General features: G+C 38.0%; 1 protein-coding gene across 1 annotated transcript in view; it reads left to right on the top strand.

Annotated features, from left to right (window-relative positions):
• The first annotated feature begins 135 nt into the window (after positions 1-135).
• LOC119409729 (regulation of nuclear pre-mRNA domain-containing protein 2) overlaps positions 136-12996 on the top strand; it is a 43479-nt gene continuing 30618 nt past the window's right edge. Inside the window, exon 1 of the mRNA XM_037676630.1 lies at positions 136-337. Coding sequence (XP_037532558.1) covers positions 142-337 — 196 coding nt within the window. The 5' untranslated portion in view covers positions 136-141. The remainder of the gene's footprint in view (positions 338-12996) is intronic.

Here is a 12996-nt window from a genome sequence, read left to right as displayed (position 1 = left end):
TACAACTGGGTATTGGCTTTTCACACAACTTTGGTGTTAATATAAAAATGTAGACGCGGGGGGGCGTGTCCTCCTGGACTCGTCCTCTTTACTCCAGCTCCTTCATCCCCATCTTCATCATTACCAGCCAGAGTTTGGAAGATGGCGGCCGATTCGGGAGCTGCAAGCGTCCCGGGATCACGCAGCTCCACCACCGCTCTGGAAGCGTTGTTGGACCGCCGCCTTCATGGAGTATCCAACACTATGGAGTCGATACAGGGACTCTCGGCTTGGTGCATTGAAAACAAAAAGCACCACGGCCTTATCGTTCGCTACTGGACGAAGTGGCTCAAGAAATGTGAGTAGCTTTGAAGCTAAGCCGCTAGCTAGCTAGCGCACTTCAACTAATTCAAAAGCATTTTCTGCTCCCATTTTAAGTTTTGCAAGATTTCTTTAGCTGTTTATTAAAAACAGTGCAAATCTGTTTGTTCCACTACAAATAAGTTGTTTATAGTGAAGTATAATTTGCAGGCGACATCATCAACGCAGATGTCATGACTCAAAATTAGCTGCTAATAGCGGCTAAGCTAATGTTTAGCTGTTTACGAGTTGGGCCTCGCGGGGTGCAGACGCCGAGTTCGTTTTCCTGCTGCTAAATAACATTGGAGCAGGTGCTTTGATTTAAATGTGTGCAGCTACATGTTTTTTTTTTTTTTTTTTGTTAAAGCTGCCTAAATGATCCGCTCCATCTGAAACTAGCTAAACCGAGTTCGTTTTCGAGCGGACTCGAGTAATCAATGGAAACTCTTCATAAAATGGAGCCTTTAATATTTTTTGTTTTTAAAATGACTCTTGAACCTTATCATTCTTACTGTTTGCCATTGTTTATCCAAACTAAAACATACAGTATTTATTTTAATTGCACATAAAAGATTGGTACTTTTTTAATAGTGTAATAATCCCCCCTCCCCAAAATAACAATTCAATAATTAACTAGAAGTACTGGTTGTTTATGTCAAAGATGGAGATTTAGGTACACTTCCTGTGTGAGGTGACTTTTAGCAAATTACATATAACCTTGAAGGGTTTGACCTTATCTTTAATTTAGAGGATTTAACTTGTCTTTTCTTAAAATAGTGTTTAGTCATTAAGTTCAGATGCACCAATACTGACCTTTTTTCAGACATTTAAACTGTTAAGTGTTTACAAGATCCTCTGGTAATATTGACACATCTATTTTGGGGTGTTGTAATAGCCCAGCATTGAATATAATGGAGTAAATATCAAATCACAATGGCAGATTTGTAGAATGGTGGATCTTTTATCAGCTCACCTTTTTATTATAATTAAATTAGCTGTTGTGCCAACTCCGGCATATATATACATACATTGATGCTTACAGCTGACATGTTGATTTAATATGCATTGTCCTAATTTAAATAAACAAATGAAATGAAACAATTTCCATTCATTCATTATATTTACCTGCTTTTTCCTTGTTTTCAGTATTTTTAAAATCGGTTTCTATTTATGCAGTATCCTTTTTAAAAAAAAAACAACAACAAAAAAATTGAATTTGCACACAAATTTTCATACATGGCTTGGCCCTGTACTGTAGTACCATTCAGTCCAGTTTTTTTTCACTTAAGCTGTTTCTGCAGACCACTAGAAGTGTAGTGTCCTTAATCTATTCAACAAGCTCTATTGGATCATAATTATTAATTCATTCAACCTTTATTTATACAAGTTTATTTATATAATTTGTGATTGTTTGAATTTCCAAATTAATTCTTGGCAGCAACACCTACATGTTAGCACTGATAAAGTTGTGCAGATCCATTGAAACTCGGGATTACCAAATGATTATGTGACCTTACAAGGCTAAGTCAGGTCCTCTGGACAAATTCTTCTTTGTTGAAACATTTCATCTTTTATCCAAAAGTCTTCTTCAGTCTGAGCCTCAACAAACTCAGTCTTATAAATTGCACCTTCTCACAGTGGATGAACTGGTTTGCTGCTGATGGCCTATTATTATTATTATTATTATTATTATACACCTTTTTCTTGTTGTTATTGTTGGATGTAACTGACCCTGTATATACAATTTTGTTCATCTCATGCACCACACGTGAAGCGAATGATAAAGAACCATGACCTTTTAAGGTCCTCTCATACTCGGGGGAAGCTACTAGAGCAGCAAAAAAAAAAAGGTGGGCCAAAGTCACTAGGCTCTTTAAAATAAATTTTAAAACCGACTGGAAGCCAATAGAGAAAGAATAAAATGGGGGTGTGGGAGTGTTGTCGGGCGGCAGCGTTTTGGGCAAGTTGAAGACGACTGATGATGGGGACATTCTAACATCCTTTGGGGCTCCAACATCCGGCTTCCATTGTTCTATCTAATCTTGATCTGTTGTACCTACTTATGATAAAGTAATAATTACAAACACTTATTTATTGGTTGATGTATATGGCAAGTTGTATGTGTTTTATGCGGTACCTTGTAGCATCAATTGCTCAGTGTCTTGGTCATGTTGACAAACGTTTTCTGGATGTTCGTTCTTCCTCTGTGCTCAAAGAACAATGGATATTTTGTGATGCTGATCACAAAGCAAGAGTTGCTCTGTGGCACCAGTGCCTTTGTACTTTAAAAAGGACAGTAGGAGCAAAACTAGATTATGGTGCAGATTATTATTTATGACTGACGTGATTTAGTTAGGCTATCAAAAGATCTGTTAATGCCTCTAAAATATTGATGCATTTTGATTTAAAAAAATTATTTTGGTAGTCAGCAATTTTAAAATTTGTCAAAAACATCAGATCCTTGATGTAGGATAGGATGCTCTTGGTTTTTCATTGGAATCGATTTTTTTAAATTAATCTACTTTTATTGTTATGTGTTCTCTAGAAACTATCTTTATTCCTAGTACTGGTTCTTATACACTAATAAAAACTGCAGAATTTAATACTGATAATACTGACTGACTGTTTTATGGGAATCAACAAACACTACGTTGTCAAATGCATCTTTTTAAGTGACAGTCATTTCATATTTGTACAACTTTTATTTGAATTTACTTTGTGTAATTGGCTTAATTATGTGGACATATTTATCTTAAATGGTTAAATCAGATAAATGTAGTATAAAAGAAACATCATGCTTGTAAAAAAATATGAAGAAATTTGTTTTCAGAAGTATCAGACCATTTGACAGTTTATTAAAAACTATTATTTGAGGCATGCATACAAATGTGTGCGCTAATTCAAGTGAAAGTCAACCTAAATTCTACATTAATAAAATCATATATTATTATTTTTGCTCATGCACTGCAGTGTGTGCCTGCAGATTAGTATTGATAACTGTTAGCATGATTCTCTTACATGAGACATTGGACATTGTCTTACTGGGACATTATTCCAGTGATGAATGTCAAGGGTCAAAGTGAAGTAAGTCTTTCAGAAATGAATCGAGTCTGATGGTGCCATTTCTCATATGCAGATTTCTAATTGGTGTAGAGCAGGGGTGCCCAAACTTTTTCCCTGAGAGGGCCAAATTTAAAATCTATCATAGGGCTGCGGGCCAAATGCAATATTATAATGCATGAAATGCAAATATTTAAGTAAAGTCCATTTATTTATTATATAGTTATTTAACCTTCCATTCTGTATAAAGAACATTATAGAACAGGCTGCGTTGGTGGTTCTGGGGATCTTCCCCCAGAGAATTTTGAATAAAGTACATGCCATTTCCTGCAATTTGGTGTATTTTACAAAGGTTTATTACAGTATAGATTAACATGAAACAAAAGATGTAAACTCATTGAAATCTATGACTGCAAAGCTGCAGCTCTGCAGGTAAGGGACAATCACTTCAGGACAAATTGAGGTTCCTGATTGGTCAGTTGCTGACGTGCCTACTGGAATGATTGACAGGTGGCATGACTCGTGCAAAAAAAAAAAAATCATAGATTTTACTGGCCGGTTTGAGATTTTTCAGGGGTGCTGAGTTAAAATTTAGGGGTGCTTGAGCACCCCCCAAAAGACACTAAAATCACTACTGAAGCCAGTTCATATTTATAATTTAGGCTATTTTTAAAACGCTTTATGTGTGATTTATATGTGTATTAGTGCAGGATCATTTCTTACCTTACTAGTTGTTTAGTATCTCACACCACGTTCAAGTGCGCCTCCTCATCCTCCTTCCTGTTCCGCACTGTGGTACAACAATCGCTGCTCTAAGTTTTTGGCCACACATAAAAAAACTGCCTAATATTTAGCGCTTTGTCACTGAACGGTTTAGAAAAGAGTTGCTCTCAATCCTTTTGCCAAATTCAAAAAAGTGTCCTGGTTGCTTCAACATCTCGTCAAACACTCTGATTACAGATAAAGAGCTTTATGAGCCGAGCTCACCATTTCTTTTTTGCAGTTCAGATAACTCCTGCAGTGATTCACACATCAGATTGTTCACAAAAGCACAGGAACTTATGTGTAGTGCAAAATGTTTATTTATATTTTTTGTGTTTTTTCATAAAATTGCCCATGACTTTTAGGGGCAGAGATTTTTTTAAGACTAGAAGCGGAAATGCAAAGCGACAGCTCTGCTGTGATATTAGGAAGCCCAAAATAAGTGTTTATGTAATAATGTTCAGTTTACTTATTCAATACAAGTTTTATTCGTTCAATCGCTGCAGATGAATAGGTCTGTGCATGGGGTGCAGAATACAGTAATGATCTGAAGAAATTAATTCACATCTATCTTGGGGAATGGGTCCTTGAGAGTATCCTTCATTCGTCATTTCAGTTAGACTCCTTGTCACATGAGAACAGAGTGTGTGGAGTTATGGTAGGAAAATTGAAACCCTGAGCGAGAGGTTTGGTACATGTGATGACCTGAGGCTTCACTGTGTGTGTCACAAAAATCTGCCCCCAAGAGGGGTGGGTGCTAGACAGCCATATGATGCCCAGCTTTGTCAAAGGAAAATGTTTTTCAGTGACGGGAAGCTATAGGAAGTCTGTCAAAATAAAGTGTAGATTAGTAAAATAAAAAAAATAATGTACAGATTAGCCACTCCAGCTTTGTAGTGCCATTACAGTAGTCATTGGGCTGACTTTCCATTTCACATTAAAGTCAGAATGAATGAGTTGAAACATTGATACTTGAAGGAAATTTTAATATAGTAATGAGAACAGCTTGGTGGGCCAACTTTGGCCTGCGGGCCCCACTTTGGGCACCCCTGGTGCAGAGGAAAAATGAACAACCTCTATGTGCGCAAGGGCCAAAACTTTTTATTTTTTTTTTAATTTTTTTTTTTAGTGCTCAGTGTAAGCTGAAATCTAATAAGGGAAATTAATTTTTTTGAAATAAAGATGTAATATTATATCTGTGGGTGGGAAAGTGTCCAAAATTGAATTCTAATAATTGGTATAGAGTGTTAATTCATTTGTTTTGCCATGTTGTTTTTAACCATATCAAATGCCTTATAAAAATTCTTAAGTTTTAAAATGGGTTTTCTTTTACAAAAATTGAAAACGAATGAAGTTGCTACTCAATCTGAATGTTTTCCCGAATCTTTGAGATTAAAATTGGATGTTCATGTTTATGTAATCTGTGTTGCACAGTTTTACAGGCAAATTTCAATATTTTCCAAAAAAAATAAAAATAATTCCTTGCAGTGTTCTGAAGTTTTTTTTTTTTTTTTTTTTTTTTTGTGGGCAACAAAGGCTTCATAATTTCAGAAGTTTTAAATTTGAAAACCAATAACATAAGAAGAGTAACTAAGTAGGGTCAAGTGACTATAGCTGACACCATGCAGAGTTTTATTTATTTTTGTTTTTGTTTAAGAGGCAGCCTACTGAGGCAACTAGTTTATGTTCTGTTATGGTGTTGATGTGCATTTACTCAGGAATTATACATTATTCAAGTGGAATCAGGCAATTCGGTTTTATTGTTTGGTGGAAAATACCTGATGGAACAAAAGCCCTGCAGAAAAGCTGTCAAGTTTGATGTGTGTGCTTTAACAAATTTATCATGTTAGTTATTTCTGTAGTGGATGTGTGTTGGTGTGAACACTTTTTCTGCCTTTAGGTACAGGATTATCAGATAAACTGATGCTTTCAAAGATTAAGATTTTTTTGTGTACCCAAAAGTATGCACTTTAAAAACTGGAAGGTTTGATAATAAATTATTGAACCATGTCCTGATATATATTATGTAGGGCTGCAACTAACGATTATTTCAATAATCGATTCATCAGCCGATTATTTTTTCGTTTAATAGATGAATCGGCTCAAAAAATGTTTTAATTTCCACCCCTTTATTCCAAAATTGAACATTTGACTGACATAGCAATTCGCACAAAAACAGGTTGCTATTTGACTATTCTGTTAGTAAAATATTGAATAATAAAAAATAAAAGTTAGTCAAATAACTTAAAAAAATAAATGTACACAAAAATATATATACAAATGTATGTTTTATACCTGCAAAATATGTAGCTACTTTGTAAAATGTGTCCTTGAGGGAAGAGTGTAACATGGATTAAAAGTGTGGATTATTGTAACCTGGATTAAAAGTGTGGATCATTGTAGTGAAGCCTTCGTCCAACCATCGACAGAGGCCTCTTGTCAGCGACGATCATTTAAGGATGATTTCAGTGAAGACAGCTGCTGCTGTGTGTCCATGATGTCTGTCCATCATGAAGGATGATATTTGTTGTTGTTTTCTGGAATGAGAGAGTAAATATGTATTATAGCATAATTTACAGCAACTCAAGAAATGCCTTGTTTCGCTTACAGTGTTAGGTTCAGGCAAAAGTAGCTAAAAGAGCAATTAAACACACACACACATATAAAATACTTAATTAAACACATTTGAGTAGATGTAATAAATTACTTTAATTCCTGTTTAAATGCAATTCATCCTGCCTTATCTGCAGTGTCTTCAGACTTTGCCAGCAAATTTAAAAGTTGAAGCTTAATCATTAAATTATTATCTTTGTGTTAGATTTATTTATAAATCACATTTAAACACTGCTTGTACCAATTAAATTAAATAAAAAGTAACATGTTCTCTATCACCGTCATTAATCAGCAAACAAGCAGCAGCTTCATCTACCAGAGAGACTGATGTTACGTTTTCTCACTTGGAAACGGAACAATGTGTTATATTGTAGACTCGCCTCCAACACATGAGTTGGGAGTGAGACATGTTGTATCAGCTGCTGCTCCTTCCTCCTCCTCGTGACTCCGACATGTTTACGTTTATCTCCGTGGTTCTCCTGTGTCGTGAATTTTCAAAGCTTCATGTTTCTCAGTTTTTATCTTTGTGAAGAGCTCCCACACGTTGTAGTCAGAGTTTCTTTATTGTCATTCGCACCTCATGTGGTGGAACGAAATTATGTACACAGGGTCCCAGTTACATCCAACAATAAAATGTATAAGGAAAACAGTAATAACATCTAAGATATGAACTAAGAAAAACATCAACTAAATATACACTAAGCACTCATAACATTAAACATTGAACATCAGCACAAACATGAACATACCATACCATACCATACCAATTTATTTATATAGCACTTAAAACAGCAACAAGGCCAACCAAAGTGCTGTACAAAAGAACCAAACATGCACAGCAGACAGGAAAACATAAAATAGAAATACAGATACAAATAGCAGCAGAAGCTAACTAAAATGGCCAACAGAGTAGAGAACAGACCGGACCAAAACAAATCACACCGTGTTAAAGGCAAGCGAATAGAAGTGGGTCTTCAAGCGAGACTTAAAGACTGAGAGTGTGGGAGCCTGCCGGACACTCAGTGGCAACTCATTCCACAGTCGTGGACCTGCAACAGAGAAAGCCCTGTCGCCTCTGAGCTTACGACGGGTTTCTGGGACTGAGAGAAGCATCTGGTCTGCTGACCTCAGAGAGCGCGGTGGGACATATGGCTGCAGAAGATCAGTGAGATAGGATGGGGTGGAACTGTTCAGTGATTTAAAAACATACATGAGAATTTTGAAATGGATCCGAAGGTGAATGGGTAGCCAGTGCAGGGAGGCCAAAACTGGCGTGATGTGCTCTCTATAGCCTGTACCAGTTAAAAATCGGGTTAGGGACGAACATGACTCTGTGTGAGCAGATGAGCACGCATGAACACATCAACATTGAAACAGATCAGCAGCATGATGTGTTTTTTCACAGTGATTATTCTAGTTAGAGATTCATGAGTCTAACAGCCTCAGGGTAGAAGCTGTTCCTCAGTCTAGTGGTTCTACACTTAATGCTCCTCAACCTCCTTCCTGAGGAGAGTGGGGCAAAAAGTGTGTGTGCTGGGTGAGTGAGGTCCTTCATGATGCAGGTAGCCCTCTTCCTGCATCTAGAGGTGTAGATGTCTGTGATGGTGGGGAGACTGACTCCGACAGTCTTCTGTGCAGCCTTCACCACTCTCTGCAAAGCTTGTCTTTCTGCAGCTGTGCAGCCTCCATGCCACACGTTAGAGCACAGGATGCTCTCCACTGCACACCTGTAGAAGGAGGTGAGGACTGAGCTTCCCAGACCAGCTCGCCTCAGCCGTCTGAGGAAGTAGAGTCTCTGATGAGCTTTCTTGATCAGGCTGGTGGTGTTGTTGCTCCAGCTGAGGTTGTCATTCATGTGTACACCCAAGTACTTGTAGCTGGAGACCACTTCCACCGCAGATCCTCTTATGTTCAGGGGGGTGTAGGTGTTTTTGTTCCTTCTGAAGTCCACAATCATCTCCTTTGTCTTCTTCACATTGATGTGAAGGTTGTTCTCTTTGCACCAGCTCTCCAGGTGTTCCACCTCTTGCCTGTAGCTGGACTCATCATTGTTTGTGATGCATCCCACCACCGCTTTTGTAGGACTTGGGTCGAACAGTTTTCGCTGCGTCTGTCATTTGTAAAATTTACTTAATTTCCTTTTGAAAACACCGCCTTTGCTCTGCTTCCACCTCCTTCCTCGCTCTGTTCAACTCACGCTGTAGAGTATTTTTTTTTTCAAACTTTATTCAGTCAGTCAGCATTGACGATGAACTGCAGGTGAACAAAACGGCTCCGTAGCACCGTGAAAGACACTTAATCGCGCAACACAACGAATCAATAATGAAATTTGTTGCAAACACTTTTAATCATCGATTTTTATTGATTTTTTTTCTTGATTCATTGTTGCAGCCCTAATATGTATGGAGATATGGCTGTATGTATGCATGTATTCTAGAATTGCGCCGCTCAAGGAGGCTGCATGTTGGAGTAGCTCTGTTACTTTCATTCTGAGATATTACTTTTGAAAACTTTAATTCCTCTTTTTTTTGGATATAAATCACTTTTTTTGGGTGATTATTTCCTCTGGTGTCTGATGCTGTGCAGCTGGAATGATTTTTACAGAAATATCTTTACTTTTGGACATTTGTTATGATGCTTAACCATGACAACAAGGTTGTTTTTACAACCAGGAGCAGCTGATTAACATCTCCAAAGCTCAAATAATATCTCAACTACAGCCCCAAATGAGTTGAAAAGGAGGCGTTGTGGATGCAGAGCAGGAGCAAAAAGGGGGGGGGGGGGGGGAGAGAAGAATGCAGTTTAAACCATCTTTTCCATTGATCATGATGGGCAATGTGAGATCGCTGGGAAACAAGTTGGATAACTTCAAGCCCTAACAACGACCCATCCAGAGTATCGGGAATGCAGTGTTAAGTGTTTCACTGAGACATGGCTGCAGGATCATATCCCCGACTCCAGTGTTTCCTTGCCAGGCTTTCTGACCATACGAGCAGATAGAGATTTAAAGAGGAGTGGCAAAAGGAAAGGTGTGTTGGCAGTTGCTGTGAACAACAGATGGTGTAATCCTGGACATGTTACTGTACTTCATGTACTGTGAAGTGTCGTCTCTGCAGTCCAGGTATTGAACTGTTAGCAGTAAGTTGTCGTCCATATTATTTGCCAAGAGTTCACCTGTGTTATTTTGGCAACTGTTTACATTCCACCCATTGCTGTTGCCGAGACTGCATGTGATGTCATCAGCTCCGAGGTTGCTAAGCTACAGACACAACACCCTAGTGCGTTTGTTGCAATATCTGGGGATTTTAATCATGCCTCTCTCTCTGCTACACTTCCGACATTCCAACAGTTTGTCAGCTGCTCTACCAGAGAAAGCAAAACGCTGGACTTGTTTAATGCAAATATCAAGGATTCATACATTGCTAAAGCAAGACCCCCTCTTGGCAAATCAGATCACAATCTTGTGTTTCTCTGCTCAAAATATAAACCCCTTGTTCAGAGGCAACCTGCAATAAAGAGAACCGTGAGAAAATGGTCAACGGAAGCTGAAGAAGCCCTGCGGGGTTGTTTTGAGGCTACAGACTGGGATGCACTGTGCCAGCCACAGACATGAAGAGGACATGGAGAGGACATAAATGCCATGACTGAGTGTGTGACTGACTACAGTGCCTTCCAAAAGTATTCGGCCCCCTTGAAATTTTCAACCTTTTGCCACATTTCAGGCTTCAAACATAAAGATGCAAAATTTTATTTTTTTGTGAAGAATCAACAAGAGGGACACAATCATGAAGTGGAATGAAATTTATTGCATGTGTCAAACTTTTTTAACAAATAAAAAACTGAAAAGTGGGGTGTGCAATATTATTTGGCCCCTTTACTTTCAGTGCAGAAAACTCACTCCAGAAGTTCAGTGAGGATCTATGAATGATCCAATGTTGTCCCAAATGACTGATGATGATAAATAGAATCCACCTGTGTGTAATCAAGTCTCCCTATAAATGCACCTGCTCTGTGATAGTCTCAGGGTTCTGTTCACAGCACAGAGAGTATCATGAAGACCAAGGAACACACCAGGCAGGTCCGGGATACTGTTGTGGAGAAGTTTAAAGCTGGATTTGGATACAAAAAGATTTCCCAAGCTTTAAACATCCCAAGGAGCACTGTACAAGCAATCATATTGAAATGGAAGGAGTATCAGACCACTGCAAATCTACCAAGACCCGGCCGTCCCTCTAAACTTTCATCTCCAACAAGGAGAAGACTGATCAGAGATGCAGCCAAGAGGCCCATGATCACTCTGGATGAACTGCAGAGATCTACAGCTGAGGTGGGAGAGTCTGTCCATAGGACAACAATCAGTCGCACAAATCTGGCCTTTATGGAAGAGTGGCAAGAAAAAAGCCTTTTCTCAAAGATATCCATAAAAAGTGTAATTTAAAGTTAGCCACAAGCCACCTGGGAGACACACCAAACATGTGGAAGAAGGTGCTCTGGTCAGATGAAACTGAAGAAAGAAATGAAACCACATGAGTGTCTGATTCATATGGACTTTTCCGAAAACTATGCCTGCAAATATGCATCAGAGATACAGTCAGTGCATTTTGCCTCTTTGCAACAGCAGGCGACACTACACACAGGTGTAGTACACATGAGTGGAGAGGAGGGGACCACATGTGTTTTTGCTCTATTTCATCTTCAAAAGAGAGAGGTCCTGCTGCCATCTGGGCTCATTTTTGCCCAATCCTTGATCATCTCAAAAACATTCCATCCCTCAGTGTCGGTCATTCATTTTTTTTAATGATGGGCCATGTACACAATACCGGCAAAATATTTTTTTTCTATTCAGCACTGAACTACAAAGGCGTGGCTTTAAGGCTGGAACATGGAACTTTTTTGCAGCAAGTCATGGTAAGGGTGCCCCAGATAGAGTCGGTGGATGGCTTAAACGTACTGCTGATAGCTTGGTTAATCATGGGAAAGATATCCCTAATGCTCCGCAGTTGTTTCAAGCCTTACTGGATGCAGAGACGTCAGTAAAGCTTTTCTACGTCGAGGAAGACACAATCAACTATGCAGTTGAGGCGATGCCAAAGGAGCTTCTTGTTCTACCTTTGACAATGCAGACGCATCAAATGATAATTGTATCATCACATCAATTGATTTATCTTGATGGAAGTTGTTCATGCTTCACAAAACAAAATCTAGTGTGACATTGCTACAACACCAAAACCTTCACCTTTCCAGTTGAGCCACTCAAAACAAATGAAGACCAAGAGGCTGTTATTCAGTGGGACAATCAAGATGTTGTGGGGCAATGGTGTATCTTGCAATATGACAATTTTGTCTACCCAGGGACCATCCTAGAAGTCAGTGAAACGCATGTGAAGGTGAAGTTCATGCACAAAGTTGGAAAGAACCGCTTTTTCTGGCCAGCACGAGAAGATGTGCTGTGGTATCCTCGTGAAGATATCACAAGATTGATTCCATCCCCAACCAAAGTTGGGTCTCGGCATGTGGAAATCAAGAAAGAAATATGGGCAGGCATTTCACAAGAAAGAATATAGGCATATATTCTAATCAAAGGAAAGCATTGGTTATAATGTGCCTTACTCCTCCATTTTGAAAAATTCTTAAGGACTAAATACTCTTGTTCCTACCTTTTTATATTACCGTGTCTTTTATACTGTTTTGCATAACTCTGAATCCTTTAATATTTAATGGCTCCATAATTGCTTTTTAATACTGTTTTCTTACCTGAATTTGAAAAGATTTATTTCACGAGTAAATGTTTTTTTTTTTTTTTAACTAAATCCCACTCCAAAGTAATGTTAAAAAATTATTGTCCTGTCAATTCTGTTACTTTGATGGTCAACTCTGTTTATTAATAGTTTTTACAAAAAAAAAAGAGAAAAATGTTGTTTTTAATATTCTACACATTGTTGGCTGACTTTACCTGTATTTTAGTATTATATGCACAATTAGTTTTTTAAATAATTGTTCGGATTTAATGAGTTTTATTAATAAAAGTTTGCTCGTACAAAAACAATTCTGTAAATAGTTAAGTATTTTGTCATATTTTAAATGTATTTTGAAATTAAATACCTTAGTTTGATGTAGTGTTGTATTAGGACAATGTAATAAAATAAAGAGAATTTAGCCTGTTAGAATATATTGTTTTTCCAAAACACTGTCTATGTTGTCCATAACAGAGTTGACATATTG

The sequence above is a fragment of the Nematolebias whitei genome, chromosome 5, assembly GCF_014905685.2.
Source record: "Nematolebias whitei isolate Nwh7 chromosome 5, NemWhi1, whole genome shotgun sequence".
NCBI classification, from domain to species: domain Eukaryota; kingdom Metazoa; phylum Chordata; class Actinopteri; order Cyprinodontiformes; family Rivulidae; genus Nematolebias; species Nematolebias whitei.
The sequence above is the reverse complement of the archived record's forward strand: the minus strand, read 5'-3'. Positions and strand labels throughout refer to the sequence as shown.